Source organism: Leucopleurus acutus (assembly GCF_964270905.1).
Source record: "Leucopleurus acutus genome assembly, chromosome: 2".
NCBI lineage: Eukaryota > Metazoa > Chordata > Mammalia > Artiodactyla > Delphinidae > Leucopleurus > Leucopleurus acutus.
Window position 1 is genome coordinate 133091443 of NC_139143.1, and position 22274 is coordinate 133113716.

The 22274-nt window shown below is 35.2% G+C and overlaps 1 protein-coding gene across 3 annotated transcripts in view; it reads right to left on the reverse strand.

Annotated features, from left to right (window-relative positions):
- Nucleotides 1-22274, reverse strand: part of LRRC7 (leucine rich repeat containing 7) — a gene marked incomplete at both ends in the record, with an annotated part of 381292 nt that overhangs the window by 45561 nt on the left and 313457 nt on the right. For all 3 annotated transcript variants that reach the window (XM_082833990.1, XM_082833989.1, XM_082833988.1), the window contains one exon: nt 6601-6822. In XM_082833990.1, the coding sequence (XP_082690116.1) occupies nt 6601-6822 (222 nt within the window). The remainder of the gene's footprint in view (nt 1-6600; nt 6823-22274) is intronic.

Below are 22274 nucleotides of genomic sequence, written 5' to 3' on the forward strand. Positions count from 1 at the left end.
TACAAGTTCTCTTTTAGGCACAAACTTTAGTTCAAATGTATACTCACAGGAACTGGCAGGAAACAGCTATGGAGCTCTGGCCCTCCTGATATGTTAGGTTCATTAGCGGGTATGTCCTCTTGTCTGGGGCAGACATGGACTTGAGGGTGCACTTTTCTATTTTTATTCTTCCAGTGTGGGCTTACTCTTGACCTCTATGTTTGGCTATAGTGCAGCAGGCTGTAGCATTATGTGGTAGACTCATGAAATTGGATTCTAATTCTAGCTCAACTTCTCTGAATCTTAGATTTTTAGTCAGTAAAACAGAAACTGCTCTATCCACCACAGCATTATTGGTTAGATTAAATCAGTTAATATATGAAAGGATTTTGAGACATTTGAAGCATCATGCTGATGTTTTTCCTTCCTAATTCTGCTTTGGGGTCTATATGTTCCACATATACAGATATGCTTTGCCTTGGATTATACATTTGCAAAACAGAAAAACCAAGTTTATGTTAGTTTCTATAAAAACTATTCAACAAGTTATGGATGACTTGTGTATACTTCTAAATAGTGTTAATAACACTATGCTATTCAGCTGGCAAATTGCTGAGTTATAGAATATCTCGATATCAGTTCTCAGCCTTGCCTACACGATAGAATCACCTGGGGAGTTTCAAAAATTCCCATTACCCAGCTCACATCCAGGCTAATGAAATCAGTTTCTTTGGGGATGAGGCCAGGGCATGAGTATTTTTCAAAGTTCCTGAGCAGCCTCCATCGGGCATCATGGAATTTCCTCAAAAAACTAAAGTAGAACTACCATATGATCCAGTAATTTGACTCCTGGGTATATATCCAGAAAAAACAAAAACACTAATTTGAAAAGATATATGCACCCCAATGTTCATAGAAGCACTGTTTACAATATCCAAGACATGGAAATAACCCAAGTGCCCATAAATAGACAAATGGATAAAGAAGACATAGTATATATACACAATAGAATATTACTCAGCCATAAAAAAGGATGAAATTTTTCCATTTGCAACAACATGGATGAACTTGGAGGGTATTTGCTAAATGAAATAAGTGAGACAGAGAAAGACAAATACTGTATGATATCACTTATAAGTGGAATCTAAAAAATAGTACAAATGAATATATGCAACACAGAAACAGACTCATAGACATAGAAAACAACCTTGTGGTTACCAAAGGGAAAGGGTTGGGGGAGGGACAAATTAGGGATATGGGATTAACAGATACAAACCATTATGTATAAAATAAACAAGGATATATTGTATAGCACAGGGAATTATAGCCATTATCTTGTAGTAACTTATAATGGAATATAATCTACAAAAATACTGAATCACTATGCTGTATACCAAAAATTAATATGATATTGTTAATCAACTATGCTTCAATTAAAAAAAAAGCTGAGCAGATTCTAATGTACAGCTGAGGTTGAGAATATCTGATATAAAGTATTATTTTATTGTGAAGGGGAGGATAAGCTGAATAGTCATTTGGACTGGGAAACAAAAGGAAGAGCTAAGAGAATGGATATGATGGCTAAGAGTTTTCATGTGGAACGCGAAGGAGTCAAATCTTACTTTCTGGCTTTCTTCAGCTCACTGTTTAGTACAACTCTATTATTCTCTATTATGTTCATCAATAATCAAAATGGTTTATGCATTATAATACCTTTTCTAAGTAAAATTCCCTGATAATGAACTTCAAGTGACATGCACATGATTTTGTTGTAGATAATTTGTTAAAAAGAATATCCATTATTACACATCAGATTTCTAGTCTATGGAAATTAATACCTTGAATCTGGGTCGCACAGTATGGTTTAAAAATCACTTCCATATATTTTATGCCATTTAATCCTAGAGTAGAAAACAGATGATACTTAACGTCTATGAAAAATAGATATGTAAAAGTAAGTGTATTAAATTAGAATTCTTAGATATTTTGCCTTGTTTTATTGTGATGGGTAGTTTGAAAGTTGAGATGGTTTCATCATTCAGGTGGAACATCAAAGTTTACTAAGTACTTCTTTATGGCTAAAAAAGGCTAAGTGTGCTGATTAGGTAAAATATGACATTCATTTAAATTCATTCAACTTCATTAGTGGTAGCATTTATTATGTATGTTCATTGCTATATGGAACTTATTTTAATCAGATTAGAAATTCATTAGTTCTTTAGGTCACATTAAGAGATACAGAGGTATACTTTTTCTAATAATAAAACTTTCCATTTGTTGAGTATTTTTGCTTTTCAAAGAATTGGAAGTGTTCATGTGAGTTCCAGTCAGCATACCATCTGTATAAGGCAGTTCTATAACTCTGAATTGTAGCTGTAACATATTTAACTAATATTATTTGACAGAAAGGGACACTGAGGCCACAGCAAGCATCTGGATCATGTGGTTAATTTAATGGTAAGACTGGTACACAGAACTTGGGTTCTGGGTTAGATAGACCTGGATTAAAATTCCAGCTTGACCAATTATACCGCTCACAAGTAGCTTGACCAATTATACCTCTTACAAGTTACTTATTTTCTATGTGCCTTGGTTTCTTCATTTATAAAAAGGAAATAAGATTACTGTGAGGACTAAATGAAATAGCGTGTGTAAGCAGGACCAACTATGTAATTAGTGGGGCCTGATGCAAAATGAAAATGTGAGGCTCTTTGTTGAATGATTTTTAAGAATTACAAGCTGGTGACAGCAGAGCATTAAACCAAGTGTGGGGCACTTCCAAATGCAGGACTTTGTGCAGCTGCACAGTTCACACACCATGAAGCCAGGCCTGTGTGTAAGATACATGGTAGTTATAGCATAAATACACTTTATATGGTATGAATAGCATAGTAGGCACTCAATGTATGGCAACTGTTGTCTTTTCTTTTCCTACTTTCATTCAGACTTCTCTTCCCTGAATTAAAAAAATGTAGATTCATTGTCATTGGTTGTTTTTCACCTGTAGCATTCCAATAAGTGATTACTTTTTTAAAGTAAAATCTCCAAGCTTTAGTAGAAATTATTGTGCTTTATCATGCTGCACAAAGCATGTTTATTTGTACTATGTTTATTTTTTATTTACTTATTTTTTAACATCTTTATTGGAGTATAATTGCTTTACAATGTTGTGTTAGTTTCTGATGTATAACAAAGTGAATCAGCTATACGTATACATATGTCCCCATATCCCCTCCCTATTGCGCTCCCTCCCACCCTCCCTATCCCACCCCTTTAGGTGGTCACAAAGCACAGAGCTGATCTCCCTGAGCTATGCGGCTGCTTCTCACTAGCTATCTGTTTTACATTTGGTAGTGTATATATATCAATGCTACTCTCTCACTTCATCCCAGCTTACCCTTCTGTACTATGTTTATGATGTCTCCTTGCACTTAAAAATTATGAATGACTTAGATTTTTTCCATATTGTACTTGACCAAATTTAACATTGTTTTTGTAGTAATCATTTAAGAAAACTCTGTTTTCTCTTAATGGCCCTTTTAATGCACCACTAGAAATGCCTTATGAAAATAGAGTAACTTGATTTATATGCCTGAAACCCATATTAGAATTTTCAGTTACCTCCTTGGTCTTTGCACTTCAATTGCTACTCTATAATTTTCGTGTGAAACTATACAGTTCTTAAATGTTTTAAATATTTTCCTCCTTTTTTTTTCTTGTTAAATATGGAAAAAGTCTTGCTTTAAAGGGCACACACACATATTAGAGAGGTCTGAGTTTTCAAAAGAAAAATGAGTTAGGAAGGTAAAAAAATACATAAAATATTTTTATTATGAGAGTGAATTACATAACCTCCTTCAGCCTCTTTCTGTTTGTTTGTTTGTTTTCTATCTATAGACTAGGGAGGTTGGACTGATATTCATTAAGTGCCCTCCAGTATTTTAATTCTTAAAATCTTGTATTTCTATTTCTTCTGTTTCCTATTTCTTTACTCTCAGTGCCAGGCTTACTTTGTGTGCATGTGTGTACATGTAGAATTGTATCATTGGACTCTCTCAAAAACTTTTTGAATGTTGTTGTTGGTGGTAATGTTCTCATTTTATAAGGAGAAAAACAGAACCTCAGGAAAGAGTTAATGACTTGTCCAGATTCACACACTTTACTAAAAGTTAACATGGAACTCGAACTCCAAATTCTGAAACCTATTCCTAGTGTTCTCTTTCCTGAATGCTATAGAGCTAAACAAAGAAGTAGAGAGGTTTAGAAAAAGAAAAAGAGATGAAAGAAAACAGTGTAGCAGTTGTGGTGTGCTGGAGAATGTTTAAGAGCTGGCTGGGGGAAGGGGAGGGCCCTGGTTTGTAGTGTTTGCTCATTTCCCTGGTGTAATTATCCCCACAATTTCAACCTATCAGTGTGGTGTCCCTGAAGGTAGAGTTGGGAAGATATGCACACAGTAATGAGCCAGGATGAGTATGCTCCAGCATGCCACTGGTAGTGGATAAATATTACACTGAATCATGAAAAAGGTTTTGAGAAACTGTCTCCAGATTTATAACTCAGGGGAGGGGGGAGCATAGTTTGGGGACTAGTACTATTGGTTTAAATGCTCCTTAGGCTTTCTCGTGGTCACTCCAAAATTTTCATCTCAGCATTCCAAACCATTTCAGTTTGAAACCAAGGCAGAAAAAACCAGGAATTCAAAAGGAATTACACTTAAGTACTTTCCTTAATATAACCATTGAATGTTTAAGTTTTTATCTCTCAGTTTGAAAGACACCTGATGTTGTTAGAGTTACAAATCAAAATACTTACAATGACTATAAATACATTCTTTGAAAGAATCATGATATTTTAAGTTTGATAAGCATGTAAACTAAAACTTAATAATCCTCTCATTAAGTCAAGCTATATAATTTATGTATTTTTTGAGAAATAATGTAAAAAAGGCCTTTAAATTTAGAGTGTTAAGAATAACTGTATGTTAATACTAACCCTACTATTCAAAGTAGGGGAAACAGAGGGCATTGATCTCAGTGGATTTTAAATGTGCTGATTCTGGGAGAAAAAAATTTTGTAATGACTTATCTTATTAATTATTCCTGTTAACAGGAATCATTAAATCAGAGAACTGGATTGAAGTTATGATATTTGTGGGGGAGAGGATATATGAACAATTTTTAACCTAAGCTGCCTGCGGTAAAGCATAATTTAAAACTTCATTAACTTTTTAGAATTAAAAACCTCACCTCATTACCTGATTAAAGACACCTGTCTGATTTATTTTACCTTAAATCCAACATTTGGCCTAGATCAAGGCAGGATAGGAAGAAGATTATCTTAAAAAACCCTATCTCAGGGCTTCCCTGGTGGCGCAGTGGTTGGGAGTCCGCCTGCTGATGCAGGGGACACGGGTTCGTGCCCTGGTCCTGGAAGATCCCACATGCCGCGGAGCGGCTGGGCCTGTGAGCCATGGCCGCTGAGCCTGCGCGTCCGGAGCCTGTGCTCTGCAGCGGGAGAGGCCACAACAATGAGAGGCCCGCGTACCGCCAAAAAAACCCCCCAAAAAACCCTATCTCAGCTTCAAGAAGGGTATTAAGAAACTCAGGAGATGTCAGGAGCAGCTGGGATCCAAATAATAAATGACCCAACAGCATAAAGGAAAAAACTGGAGAATGAAGATAATCTTAATCTTGTCTGATATGTTTAGGAAATAAGGACGGTGATACGTGAAGCTTTGAATAAGCAATAATAAAGTGAAACCTTTATAAACCATATTAAGGGGTTAGAGAAGTCAGTGGGAGCTTTGCCTAATTATCTAAAGAATGAAATAAGAGAAATTAATTTTAATTAAATTAATTAAATTAAATTAATTTCTCTTACTAATTAATAAGAGAAATTAATTTTCTGAGAGTATTAATATCTTGATGTCTTACTTTCTAACCTTAATATGACTCAACAGATGAGATCTTATTCAGTGTTCTGGCCTTAAGAAAGGAAAGCAGAGTCTACAATGGAAAACCAGATCCTAATTTAAATAGGTCAGAGGAGCAGCAATTCTTTTTTTACTACATGGCACTTATCAATAGCTTTTGGAGCGTTTCATAAATGTTTCCTTCCTAACTGCTCTTTATCATTTTGTTCATAGCAAAGCTTTATCTCTGTATTACTCAAAAATCAGAAGATAAAACTTTTAAAAAATGTTCCCACACATCGAGGGGAATATACAGTTCAGTTTTTACACTGTCAATTTCACCAAAGGCCTTGGTAAATATACCTAATCCATTGAAGCTCTTTGTAACATTCAAAAGCTGTGCTGCAGAGCTAAATTGGAGTTGGGAGTGGGCAGAAGGAGGTGCAGGATAAAGCAGAAAAAACTATTCCAATTCATCAATTTTTCTTTATGTGAAATGGGCATTTTACCGACCATCAATTACTCTATGTTGTAGTTCTTAACCAATGAAAATAATGATAAAATCCCTACAAAGAGTGCTCTACTCCATTCAACATGGTGACAGCATTAATGTGTCCCAAACTACATTAATGAGGGAAGGCAAACCACGGATTTATGGACTTTCCCCAAATATTTCCTGAAAATTTATCAATTATAAAAACTCTACTCACCTGCTCTGGATAGCCATCCATACTCCTTTGCCCTTTAGTTTGAATTAAGCACCGTCCAGGCTGAGGTCCCCGGGTGGCCTGTGAAGAGGGGATCTGAATAGGCAATGGTGACTGAAACTGCTGGATGGTCACTTTGTTTATGTTTCCCTCATATGGCTGCTGCTCCCGGCTACGATGTTGAAGGCTCTGGGACCCCATCAAGGTCTGGATGTGGCTGCCTGCCTGTGGAGAAGATAATCTGTCAGAAGGTTTGTGGTGTTGAAGGGATGTGATTAAAGTAGAAAAAAGAAAGTACAGAATACTTCGCCAGTAAGTAAAGTGGCATAATTTGGGCTTTCAGCCATGGCTAGGAAGGATAATGAAAAAACAGTAAGGGTCTGCCTGCTGTGGTTTGTGAGAATGCTAATATCAGAGCAAGGTCACGTTAAATACACTTGTCATCTGATGGCTTGCCAAAGCTTATTTTAGCCCCCATTTTAAGGAAACAAAGTTCAGTTTGGAAAATCTCAAGAAGAAAAAAAAGTCACAACTTAAAAAATAAAGTGGAGTTCTATCTGGCATTTCATTTAGAATAATAGCAGGGAGAGAGATGTAATATATGAAACATCAGGGAGAAAATTATAGAAGCTACTTTCTAATTCTGCAGCAAAAGAATTGAATTGCATATTTGCCTTTATGCCACACACATGTATAGGAAGCTTGTTCAGGTGAGTATAATCAATATTTATTAATTTTCTGCAATATTAAATCAAGAGTATGGTTTTTGCAATCTTTAAGTTCCATTAAAAATTAATCATGTGATAAATTCCTGTGAATATCTGTAGCCTGTAGAGGCACTAGATATGGAAAGGTCTTTAAAGTGAACTCTGCATGAAGATCATCTTCACATGAGCTTTCAGAGAGACTCATCAGTACCTCATTTAAAACAACAATGATCATTTATCAGCCCTTGAGGGTGGTTGCTAGAGGAGAAAGGGCATGCTTACTTTGGTCTCCCATCTTTAAATGACTGGTGCCTAATCCTGTTTCTCGTTCATTCCGATTTTCTTACCTTCATTCTAGCATGGGCTCCTTGAGTCATTCTACCTGATATCTTTTCTATCAAGCAAGCAGTTCTGTTTGTGAGCTGATAACCTAGAACATGCCATTTATTTATTTATTTAGCCATGCCTCGCAGCTTGTGGGGCTCTTAATTCCCCAACCAGGGATCAAACCTGTGCCCCCTGCAGTGGAAGGGCAGAGTCCTAACCACTGGACTGCCAGGGAAGTCCCCTAGAACGTGCCTTTTAAAATTAAGTATGGTTTAACATGGAGGTCTAACATGGGAAGTGAATGCTTATCTTTAATACTTTTAAACCTACGTTTTAATGCTGTGCTTGGTACTTCACCCAATGGATTACTTCCTGAATCCATTGTCTTTCTTTTGACCTTTTAAGGGTAGGCAATTTGGAATTTAAAAGTAAATTTTACCTTAGAACTCATTAATTAGGAAAGTTTGTGAATTTTCCTGACTAATCAAGATTTTTAATTACTATGAAAAAGTCAGATTGGAGGTATAAAGGAAAAACTATTAAACAAGTATTCAAGGAAAAGATGAATTTTAATTATTTTAAAGTTCTTAAAGAAGAGCAACATAAGAGACATAGGAGATGACAGTGATCATGCAAAATCATTTAGAGAGGGAAGGCATGTTTTTTGATTCCAAACAAGAGGTAATTTCACTAAAGAAAATATTCAAAATTATTATTTAGCAATATGCAAGGGAAAGAAAAAATCATTTGATTATATTTTAGATATCCAACTGATTGTCTTATCATGTACAACTTTTTACATTCAAAAACAGTGAAGATATTTCAGTCATGAGAAACTGGAGGAAAAGATGCAAAAAAAAGTTTCAGGCTATAACAGCACAATAACAAAACAATTATCAATCTAATACTGTCTAATGCAACCAGGGATCAGAAAATTACGACAGCATAAACACAACTAAGATAACCTCATAAAGGGCAAATGTGTATTTCTCTAATGTATCTATTTCCTTCTCAGAAATCTAAATGAAAGATGTCACAACTTTCTCAGCCATTCTAGAAGACTGAACACCCTTCTGGTCGAGTTTTTCCTTGTTGCAAATTCAATTCTCTCCTACCTCCTTGGAATTTCATGTTCTCTTGTTTGGTAGGCAAGGAAAGCCATGATAAACCCAGTATCACATTTGGGGCTGCTGTACTCTGAATGAAGTCACTGGCCTGATGAGTTATTTAGTTAGAGAAAATGATTTCCTGGAGCTAGAGGAACTGGGGGTGTAGGTGGACTAAGGCTGACTGGCCTGGCTACTGAACAAGCAATTGATTTTACATTTATATCTGCTTCTCACATCCACTGGTATAATACTCATGGGTCTTCAGTTAGTCCTTGAGCCGATGGGAAAGAGGAAGACTGGTTGTTTAATTGAAAGTGACAGACAAGCAAATAATTTTTATACCCAGAAAAACTTATAGAGCTCCAGAACATAGCTTTAGTCCCACAATGCATAATCCATTAGAAAGTCAATAATGACTGCTTAATAATAATTTCATTGATTAGAATTTTCTGGTAATGGTCTATCTAAGGGTAAAAAAACATAGATATTATAGAACTATAATACCCTTTAGACTTATTTTTATGGTTTATTTTTTCCTTCTGATGGGACAGTTTAAACTTTAATTATGCTTTGATTTGAAACTCTTTGAGGGCAAGCACCACATCTTACTTACCATCTTTAATAACCGGCACAGTAACTGGCACTTAAGAAACAATGGCTACTATTCAAATACTAGGTGCTAGATAATGTACTAAAACTTACCTTATACATATTGCCTCCTTTAATCCTTACAATAGCATTAAGGGATAATTATTATTAGTTATTATTACTTAATTTTACTGAGGAGGAAACTAAGGCTTGGAGAGGTTAAGTAACTTTCCCCAGTAATTTGCACAACTGGTAAACTGGCCAGACTGGGATTTGAACCAAGGCTGTCTGGCAATCAGAGTTCATGCTCTTAAACATAAAATTACATTGCAACCACCATTCCCCGGAACTGTCTCTCTTCCTACAATAGTTGAACTATGAAATGAAAAGAAACCACAGAAAGGAACAGAAGGATCTGATTGTTAAGGAAGGATATATTAAATTTCTTTAGCAGCTCTTCAATTTGCCAAAGGGCCATTCCTACTTATTGAATTAGGTCTATTATCTATTTTAGATCCTACGTATTTGACTTAGAACTTTATACTTGAGCAATTAGGAGGATACTCTGTGTATTTAGTAATCTTTCCATGATTATGAAATAATGACACTCATGTTCACAGATGGCTTGGCAAAGCATAAAGTGGGCATGGAAGGAACATTCTGTAAAATGATTCTGTTCACATCAGTAGCAGTTTTTTCACTCTTTATTGGGGCTACCGGGTGCAATAAATGAGGATGGGGAATGACAGCTATAGAAAGCAAAGAATTAACACTAAATTCTTTGTGAAGGTAAGCAAATATGAATGACACAAGACATCTAAAGGGACAATTATGGTGTGGAGGGACTGTAAAGAGTAAGTTATTTTGACTGGCACAGAGGCTTAAGAAAGGTAATAAGGATGCTCATGATGAAGTACAAAGGACTGATGAAAATGTAGGAAATATCGAGACTGGATTCGTTCAGACAGAGGGTTAGCTATGAGGACACTGACTCATACTGAAGGAGAATTTGAACATGAAGGTTTCTATAAAGGCTGAGGTACACATTTTGAATGATAAAAAGGAATAGAGATTTGACATTTGTTTTGAACTTTCAATGGGAGGTTGGACAAAATAACATGTATTTGAGAATAGTGATGGAATATGATGTTTTCAAGTTGACCCAAAACCATACTGTCAAAGTTTATGGGGAAAACTTCAATATCCATAGGACCCCAGGAAATATTTATGTCAAAGCCACAGAAAAGAAATGTGATTTGATACCAAATGGCACTGTTCATACGCAATTCATCTCACGCTCATCAGGCTTATTATGTGGAAATTTGAAGTGTTTGGGAGGTTTTGTATGGTATAAAATAAATGACTTTTTCACTACAACAAAGTTTTGGTTCACACTATTTTCTTAGAAAAGAGTGTTAGGCTGAGAAGTTTATTACTCAATTTGGTTATCACTTTTACTACCCATCTTTGCTCTTGGACCACTTGTGGTGCTCCCAAAAATCAAACACAGCCTCAAAGGATGACAGTTTATGCCACTGAGAATATTCAAATGGGTACAACTCATTCTCTAAAATTAAGTTCAAAAGAGTTCTGAAGATGTTTGGGGTCAGCGTCAACAATACAGAATTACATACAGAGGATAATTAAGTAACTGATTTCAAGGAAACATCAGCACTCATTTAAATGAGTCAGTTTCAGTAATTTTGTAAAACAACAACAAAACAGTCCTATCACTTTCTATCTGCACCATGTACTCTGCAGTGTTTCTCCTCCCTTTGTTTTTTTTAACATGTACTTTTGGTTTTAGAAATTGAGACAGTAGGATTTCTGCTTCTGGTATGTGGAGTAGGTATACTGTTCCCTATTCCCTCCATTAAGAACAATGAAAAACTCTGGACATTGTACATAAACAAATATAGGAAAACTCTGGGAAGCAGACTGAAGAAGCCAAGGACCAAATAACAAGATGGTGGTAAATTTCTCAGGTTTTATTTTTGTGTCATATATCCCAGACTAGGAGTTGAAAAAATGGGCATCCCCTAAAATGCCAGCCAGTGCAGACAACAAAAGCCCCAACAAAAGCCTACTCTCTCTAGCCAAAGAACCAGGAAAAAAGGGCATCCTAGCAAGACAGAAAACTTTCAGATTGCTCTACTACAGCCAAACAACATGGAAAGAACTGTGGTCCCATCCCAACAATGCCAGCAAAGGCCAAGTGGGAAGCTGATACTTCTACCTTTATAGGGATTTAACAAGGCACAACACTCCTGCTGGGGTGGTGTCAGAGAAGGCCAAGTAAGGTGTCACTGCATTCATCCCCACTGGCCAGCAGTAACCCACTCCTCACCCAGTGGTGTTAATGGAGACCGCATAAGGAGCATGAACTTACACTCTGACCCAGCAGTAATGAGGCACTCCTCTACCTTCCCATTAGGGTGGTTAGAGGAGGTCTTAGTAGAGAGTCAGGATTTTCTCCATCACCCAATTATAATGAGGCTACTCCCACTGAGGTATCAGCGGGGCCATCTGGGAGCTGGAACTTCAATCCCCACCTAGCAATAACAAGGAGACTTTGCCTCAAGTGTCACTGGATGCTAAATGGAAAAATTGGACTTGTACCTCCACTTGGCCAAAATGAGGTGCTCCACCATTCCCCAAATGGAGTGGTGTCAGAGAAGGCCAGCTGCAACAGATGGTTAAATACAATCCAGAGTTTTATAACATAATATGAAAACGTCTAGGTTTTAATCATACCAAGAACCAGGAAGATCTCAAACAATGAATAAAAGACCACCAATAGAGGCCAACATTAAGAAGACAGAAATTAGAATTACCTGACAAAGATTTTTAAGACAACAATTAAAAAAGTGCTTCAATGACCAATTACACAAATGCTTGAAAAAAACGAAAAAATAGAAAACTTCTGAAGAAATATAATGTCTTAGCTAAGAAACAGAAGATGTAAAGAAGAAACAAATAGAAATTTTAGAGCTGGAAAATACAATAACTGAAAAGCTCTGTGAGTAGACTTAACATCAGAATGTAGAGAACAGAGGAAAGAAACAATAACCTGAAAGATAAGACAGTAGAAATTATCTAATCTGTAATGGAGAGAAAACACATTGAAAAAAAATGAACAGTCTCAGAGACTCTGTTCAAAAGTTCCAACAGTAATATTATCAAAAAAGAGGAGAAAGAAAGTGGAGCTGAAAAATTAAAAGAAGAAATAATGGCTGAAAAATTCTGAAATTTGGCAAATCTTATAGATTTAAGAAGCAGAGAGAATACCACACAGGGTAAACCCAAAGAAATCCATGCACAAACACGTGATAATCAAACTTGTGAAAACTAAAGACAAAGGAGAAATCTTAAAAGCAGCTGGAGAAAAATGACGTCTTACCTATAGAGGAAAAACAATTTGAATGACAGTGGATATCTCATCAAAAACCATGGAGGACAGGGCTTTCCTGGTGGCCCAGTGGTTGAGAGTCCGCCTGCCAATGCAGGGGACACGGGTTTGTGCCTGGTCCGGGAAGATCCCACATGCCGCGGAGTGGCTGTGCCTGTGAACCATGGCCGCTGAGCCTGCGCATCCAGAGCCTGCGCTCCGCAATGGGAGAGGCCACAACAGTGAGAGGCCCGCGTACCGCAAAAAAAAAACCAAAAAAAAAAACCATGGAGGACAGAAGGAAGTGACACAATATTTTTCAAGTGCTGAAGGAAAAGAATTGTCACCCCAACGTCCTATACTTGTGAAAATATTCTTCAGTAATTAAAGAGAAATTGAAACATTCTCAGATGAGGGAAAATGAAGAGTATCTGTCACCACTAGACTTATCCTAAAATAATAGCTAAAGGAATTTCTCTAAATCAAAAGAAAATGATAAAAGAAGAAAATTTGGAACATTAGGAAAGGAGAAAGAACATGGCAAGCAAATATATGGGTAAAAAAAAAAGCTCTCTTTTTCCTCTTGAATTTTCAAAATTATGTTTGATGATTGAAGTAAAATTATGTTACTGTCTGAAGTGATTCTAAATGTATATACACTGAGGAGGGTGAAGGGACATAAAAGAAGGTAAGGTTTCTATACTTCAGTTGAACTGCTAAGTGATGATGCTAGTAGACTCTTATAAGTTATGTATATGTAATGCAATACCAGGAACAATAACTAAAAAAGCTACACAAAAAGATATACTAGAAACACTGTAGATAAATCAAAATTAAATTCTAAAAAGAATACAAACACCTCAGAAGAAGCAGGAAAAAGAAATTAGAGAAGCAAAAAAAGAGACAAACAGAAAAAAAGAACTTAAATTAAGAACTAAACCTTAATGTGTCAAATTAAATTAAATGCATAGAGATTAAATACACAAATTAAAATACAGATCTTGGCAGGCTGGATTAAAGAACATTATTCAACTATATGCAGACTATACGAAGTCACTTCAACTATAATGAGCTAGGCAGGTAGATATTAAAAGAATCAAAAATAAATATCATGCAAATATGAATTAAAGGAAATGATAGGTGGCTACATTAATACTAGATAAAGTAGATTTCAGAGCAAAGAAAATGTACTAGGAATAAAGAGGAATTTTATAGGATGAAGAAGAGTCAATCCGCCAAGAAGACATAGCAATCCTAAATGTATACACAACAAACAACAGAGGTGCAAATGTGTAAAGCAAAATTGATAGAACTAAGAAAAAAATAGACAAATTCGTTATTGTTATAGTTGGAGATTTCAACACCCTTCTCTAAACAACTGATAGAAGAACTAGACTGAAAATTAGCAAGAAAAAGAAGAATTCAACAATACCATCAACCCACCAGATCTAATTACCACTTACAGAACATTCTATCTGACAGCAGCAGGATACACATTCTCTTCAAGTTCCTACAGAATATTTACTAAGACTATATCCTGATTTGGAAAACAAATCTCAACAAATTTTAAAGAACTGAAATCACACAGAATGTGTTCTCCAGCCACAATAAATCAAACTAGGAATGAATGATAGAAAAATAAAAGGAAAATATTCAAACACTTGGGAGCTAAACAATGTAGTTCTAAATAATTCATGGATCAGAGAGGAAGTCTCAAGGGAAATAAAACAATACATTGAACTGAATGTAAATGCAAATTTGCAAAATACAGCTAAAGTAGTGCATATACTAGAAAAGAAGACACCTCAAATCAGTAATTAAGATACTACCTCAATAGCTTAGAAAAATAGGAGTCAAATAAACCAAAAGCAAGTGAAGGTAGGAAATAATAAAAAAGTTCAGAAATTGATGAAACAAAATGAATTACAGATAAAATGAATAAAACTAAGAGCTGGTTCTTTGAAAAGATCAATAAAATTGACATACCTCTAGCAAGACTGAAAAAGAAAAAGAAAGACACAAATTACCAAAATCAAGAGTGAAGGGGATATCAATAAAGGCCCTGCAGACATCATAAGGATAATAAGGTATAATACTACAAATAACTCTACATAAGTAAATTTGACAACTCATATGAAATGATTCATTTCCTCAAAAAACACAAACTACTATAACTCACACAATATGAACTAGGTAATTTGAATAGTCCTGAAACTATCAAGGTTGGATATAATTTAAAAACTTCCAGAAAAAAAACCTCTGGGCCCAGATGGTTACACTGGAGAATTCTATCAAACGTTTAAATAAGAGTCAACAGTAATTCTGCACATACATACTTTTCCAGATAATAGATGAGGCAGAAAAGCTTCTCAATTTGTGAATAAAACCACATAAGGACAGTACAAAAAAAAAAAAAAAGAAAGAAAGAAAGAAAAAGAAAATTACAGACTAATATCCTTTAGAATACTGATGCCAAAGTCCTCAACAAAATATTGGCAAATAGCATTCAGCAATATATAAAAAGAAACATCAATGGCTGAGTGGGGGTTACTTGAATAATACAAAGCTTTTTCAATATTTGAAAATCAACCAATGCAATGCCTTGTATTAATGGGCTACAGAAGAAAAATCATGTGATCATATCAAACAAAGCAGAATAATGTTGTCTTGAAGATAAGAGTGTATTTATGTCAAGCACCTTAGTACAATGCCTAATATGTATTGTAGATACTGTTTTATGATTATGACAACCAAACTGTTAAGCTTTATTTTTTTCCTCTTGTGGTGTTTGTATTCAGCTAGGGCAATTTTGATGCCAAAAATCTATGTTCTCCCATTTGGACATTAGAGGACAAACTTTTACAAATACATGAAAGGGAGCTCTGAAGCTTGAAGGAGAGGGGGTAGGAAGCTGCTGTTTCTCTTGCCCTAGGGACTTGGTGACAGTGCATTCTGCTGGCACAGTGCAGTATTGGGGGAGGGGATTCAAATTATTTGCTGATCTTAAATTTTTTAGAGCCAAATACTGGTAATATACTCCAGTGCTTCAAATGACAGATAAAAAAGTGAGGCAATAGGGCCTTTCCCTTCAGTGCATATGCCTTAGGATGGCAGCTGGCTGATGTGTGCAGGCAGTCATTTGTGGCTTAGTGTATCTCTATAAGCAACTTTTTCTGTGATTAAATGTCAACTTATAAAACATAGCTCTGGAATTGGAAATTATTAATCAAAATGAAAAAAACAACAGAGGATCCATAATAGAAAAAATGGTGAAATTAGAGCTAAATCTACACATTCTACCTACAGTTTGTTGTGTGATGATGCTGACTTTTACATTCCTGAAATAAAATGAAAAGGAAGATGTTAGCACTAACAATAAAAGTTTGACAATTACTTATTTTGCCCTTAAGATTTCTAGGAACCTAAAGGTAGTGGAGTAAGTCAGATAAAAATCAAGTGTCAAGAAATGGCACCTTATCATTTTGACATCCTCTATTTGGCAGCAATCCTTGATCATCTGCCAGTTGTCATGTGGTTTAGGTCTTCAAATTACATACTCAATCACGGGCATTTTCATTACAATGGATTAATTTCACATTTTATTTTTGCTTTTATATTTCTTCTGAAATGAAGATAGTATAAATGTTATTGAGTTAGCTCCATTTTCTGAAGTCGAATAGTCATTTGTGTTAAGGAATACCTATGTTAAGAATTGAGGAAGTAAGTAGTTTTAATCTGCCACTGTTTTCTATTGCTTTGATCTGTGGCAAGATTTTTTTTTTTCCTCTTACTTAATAGCCATTTGATAGACACTCTTTGGGTTTGCACTTTTATTAAGGAAATAATTTAGAGTCAGTCTGGATAAGAACAATCTCCTGATTTTATGACAGTAATGTCCCACACTACTGGAGATAGCTATATTGTTGCACTGGTATTAGGAGATAAAATAATGTGCTTTGTGAATTAAAGAATTAATGTTGTATTAAGTACGAAAATCCAGTACAAAAGTGACTGTGAAACTAAACAATATTCAGCTGTCATTCTTACTGTAAGTTAGGGAAGAATTTTCCATTCACATTTCTACAACTTCCTACCTGAACTATTTTTTAGAACAAATTTAATTACATAATAGGAATAGAGTAAGTTTTAAAAATACCTATGAATTAAATAATACTAAAATCAACTGATTAAAATATATCATCCTGGCTGTTTAGATTAACAAAAGGAATATTTGAAATGGATCATTAAATAGAGAAAATTATTTCATTGATTTTTTTCAAAAGCTTCTTCCTGATTTAGCCACTAAGTGTATGGAACTGCCTCTGAAGGATCCCATTTTCGTGAAATTTTTGACTTCCTACTGGCCATGTACTCTTGCTTTGGCAATTAATTCTTGTTTGGCAAGCAAGTCTTTATATATTTTCAGCCTTCTCTCTCTTATATAAATAATTTCCAATTATAGGGAGATTTGAATCTAATTGGATGTATTCATTCTTATTTCTCTAGTATAGCAAAAGGCATGGCTTCATGGGCACACTGGAAAAGGTAACACAATCATCAATCAATAAGCTTTTTTTTAAAAAGAGTACATTTAGTTCATCTGAATAACAGTTCTGATACTGGTAAACCCAAAAGAAGTGCAATATGAAAGTCTCAAGACTAGATTTGAACCCTTAGCTTACAATTCCTGTAATTGTTCTTTGGAATGTTCTATATATTTTAACTTATACAACCCCAAACAGTGCATTTTTATCCTGTTCTAGAACAATGACATATCTATTCCATAAAGACCATGCTGAGGCTAGTGTGGTAGAAACAGAGGCATGTATTTGTTAGGGAGGGAAATTAGTGGCTGTCTTAATATAGACACTAAATATAAGCATCAAAAATTTCAATGAGCCTTCAATACGTGTTTGATAGATGCCTAAACATGTCATCAATAGTTGATCCTAAAAAAAAAAAAAAAAAAAAAATAGTTGATCCTTAATCACAGAAGTCCCCTAAGATATAATTTTCATCTACTTACTTTATTCCTAATCCTTCCTAACCTGGAGTGATATTTATGACAGTGGGTATGTTCACCTCTCAGGCAACTGGTGTGATTGGAACTGTTGCTTAAAACTCCCTTTTCAACCTAAGGGTGAAATTAAGGTGTGGATACTTACTATTCACACAAGTATTCAGTTCCAGATTATTTCTGAATACCGAAACTCAAAGGAAAGTGGAGTTGCATTATCATTGATCTAGAGAGTCAAAGTTCTGCTAGGGTTAGAGGTTCTTTTTCATTTGGACACATTTGGTGTTTTCCCACAGTTCCGCTTTCCTTTTTAAACTTATGTCCCTTGAAAAAAGTTGGCTTTTGGTCAAAAGAAAAACTCAATATATTTGTGTAAGAAATGTCTCTCTGGGGGCAACAGATAGTGCTAAAAGTTTTTGTTTGTTTTTGATAATTAAAAAATCTGTAATTGTATGACTTCATCAATTTACCCTTTCACTGACTCACTTCTCGTTTTGGGGGCAAAGCTCACTGATAGCAAATGCATTTGACTGCTATTTATTTCTTCTTGAAGTCCAGCAGCCTCAGTAGAAGTGACACCAACATGAGTGAGGGTGATAGGAAGAGGATGGTTGAGGGAAGCAAGGAGAATCTCAACCTACCAACCAACTCAAAAAGATCTCTTTTCCTAATGTTTATAAAAATGTTTGGAGTTCAAAATGACTCTATATGCAGGATTCCAGACACGCAGGCTCAGCGGCCATGGCTCACCGGCCCAGCCACTCCGCAGCATGTGGGATCTTCCCAGACTGGGTCACGAACCCATGTCCCCTGCATTGGCAGGCGGACTCTCAACCACTGTGCCACCAGGGAAGCCCTCCAGTCTATTTTTGAGTTTCAGTGATGACCCAGTCTACCAGAAGAAAAATTTACTGCAACCAGTGCAAAATTTCCTCCTATCAGAGGAGAAAAATGAGGCTTGGGAAAGAGAATCAGAAAAGAGGGAGCCAGGATTGTGCTTGGCATTACTCACAGTAATAGAGAATATTGGTTTTGTTTGCTTATGAACTGATGAAGTCGAGGCATTACTCCTGGGCATTCTTCACTGTTAATAACGCATATTGCTTTAGGAGGGAAAAAATACAAAGCCTCAGGTGAAACTTACACTACTTGACCTATTTCTTTCTGTACAAAAGGAGAGTTTAGCTACGGCATTCACATTCACTAAAGTTTAAAAAGCATTTTTTTAGAATTTCAATATTACTTAAACTAGAGCAGATATGCTTGACTTTTATGTTATTGATGGAAATAGGAAACATTTCTTATCTCTTGTCTCTTATCTCTCATATGTTAAGGTTTACCCAGTAGATTTTCATATCTGCTTCATCCACACCTTGACTTGCTCTCTTATAGCCTCAGGATTTGTTCTACTTGTTGCCATTCCTATGTTTTCTAATATTTAAATCTTCACCTATCTTTCTTGTTTATTCCAGACTTTCCTCTATTTCTGTGTAAGTGAGTTACATCCGCCTTCCGCCCCTGCCCCACCTCCCGTCCCCTGTCTTTGATATAAGGGATTCCAACAGCAATAATGTCCATTCTCAGTTAAATATAAAAGCCAATAATTATAGTTACATTTATTTCAGTTGTACATATATAGAGTACTGATAGCAATATTTGTTTTTAAAGGCAGTAATTTTGGAGAAAATTACTTTTCAATGACTACAACTTAAAGATTATACATTTTAGATAAGATTTTTTATAGCATAATAAAATGATTTTATTTAAATTACTAAATGTATAGCTTGATTTTTCTTAAGTTGATTTTCTTTTAAACATCTACTTATTTAAAAATGACATAAATTTATTCTTATCCTGTGAAAAATTCTACAACAGACTGATTTTTGTTACCAAGTGAAAAATCAATCCCAGTAATAGTTTGACTCAGTTGTTTTAAACACAAATGATGGTGTGGTTGTATAGTCAATAGCAAAACAATTTAAGATTTTCAAAAGATATTTTAGACTTGATCTTTCTATATATGTATAAAAAGAAACAGTAAAATGCATTATACTAAGAAACATGACAAATGGCAAAATTATAATAAGGAATGAATATTAATAAATTAAAATTTTTTTTAATATGTCATATGGTCTGAAAAAGCAAAAATTTCGATTTGGGGGCCTGTGAAAGAAAGAATTAAAAGAACATAAAAATGATCAAACCCCACATAATTTCTTTTAGTTTCTGCTAATGAGTTCCTGGGCATGCCTCAGGGATGACGAGCATCTGGAAATCCTGAAGCTCTTAATGGCTGAGCTTGCAATGGCTGGCATTGTAGATGTGAGAAAATCATGGGCAAGTTCAGCATAAGGGGCATGTCTGTGAGCCAAGACTAAATTAGCTACATTTTTATATCTTTTTCTTCAACTATGTACATCCTGATGTTGACCCTTGATACCCACCTTTATTATTCTAACTGCCACGTCATTATGCACTTAACCTAGAATAACAGACACTTGAGGAGGGAAGGGTCACTAATGCTGAAAGAGACCTTTGAATGTCTAGTCTTTACATATTAAAGAATTTTCAGATTTAATATCACTGGAATTTTAAAGTTTCTTGGTTACTCTTTCATGAAGAGGAATGTTTTAAGTTTCATTTGTTTTAATATGTCACTTCAGCCTTTTTGCTGCAATGTTTTCCTGCTCCAGCATTTTAACATACCCTTACAGGTATTGTCCTTCAATTTAAAATCTTCTCAGGGATATTAAAGCTTTTTAAGACTCTCAATACTTTTAACAGAGTTTGTCATTTCAGATTTAGAGAAACACAGCCTTGTCATCCTTATGGAGAATGCTACCAAATCAGAGTACAATGTCTGACTTTAAAATGAAAATGGTTTTCATTTATATTTTACATTATGACCTTCATACTATATTCGGTTACATTTAGGAGAGTCATCTAAAATATTTAGTCACCCATGTGATCTTGGCAAGTAACCTAACCTCAACTCCAAGTCTCTAACTGAGGAAGTCTAAATTCAATTTCTTCTTTCATTAAAGTGGACAAAAATAATAGTGTTTACCTCATATGATTGTTGTGAAGATAAGACAAACAAACACATGAAAGCATTTAGCACAATGCCTGATACAGGGTAGTATTTAATGCATGGTACCTCATAGTTCTTACCATGGTGACTGTGACTTAATCCAATAGACTGAAGCAGTAAAAGCAATGATGTGATACGACCCTAAAATGCAGATACTCCTTCTGAGCACTTTTGTTAAAAACTAAAGTTTTTAACAGCAATTCTCAAAGTGCTCAAGCAGTACTGTCTGGAATTTGAGGGTGTGAGGGTGGATTTACCTTACTGTGACATGCTCTTCTAGCAGCGATTCCCAGACTTTTTGAATTAATGGACACCAGAATTTGAGATTTTGGAGACTGACATAGCACGGGAGAATTTAAAAACTACCTCCTACTATTATGCTACTGAAAAAAGAGGCTAGGATTTAACACCCTCAACACTTTGCCGTATATTAGCCACTCTCAGGTACATAGAACAATGATGGTGGACACAGGAGCAAAATTCTTTCTGATAGATGAACACATTTTGTTTATGTTATATATCTAAACCTCTGGATCCACAGGTTGGAGGGTACCCATATTTGTTCTCCTGTAATGCTTGGAGTACTGCTAGGCATAGCCATAGGTATTACCAATATTAGTTCAAAAGATACAACAACTAGAACAGAGAGCCACAAGTTCAATCATAGTTTTTCTAAAATGGATTTCCCACGGAATCTCTGCAGCATCACAGTACTTTCTGATCACAGTAGTGTCACAGTACTAGAACTACACAATAGTATTATCCTAGTAGTAGCATCCTAGTAGTATCCCTTGGCATAGAGATAAGATTTAAAAAATCTTCGGCAGAGACTTTGAGAAGCAGACTCAAATGGGGTACTGACTAAGACTTCTTCACCACTTATCCTTGATTCTGCATTCCATTTGTAGTTTAATTTCTGATTTTTCATTCTTATCCTATCTAGCCTAATGACTACTTACTTCAGGACAATGGCAAAACCAACACTGACTTTAAAAAAAATTGATTGTAGAATAAAATATAAACTCAAAGAATAATAGTACAACGTTCACCCCTATTTTGGTAAATCCAGCAGCCCAGGCTAATAATCCATTACCATTTTCATTTCCTTAGGTTGATTCTCACTAGAATTTTAACTTGATATCCTCAATTAATATATAATAAAAAACTAAAATTGAATATTTAAAGCATTCTTTATTCTCTTTACTCTGTGACGTAATAGGTAAACATATCCATTATTAGGTTCTAAAGTCTCAGATTTTAGGCAAAAGTGTTATAACATAGGGTAGTCAGAAAATGCTTATGATAGTAGGAAGAAGCTATAAGTGAGTTTACACATGAAAGACATGGTAAAATTTTAAATACATATTACATTATTTCACATTTGACAAGACGTATAAAAGGCTACTGAAATTTTCAGATAGATTAAACAATTATTTTAGCCGTTAACAAG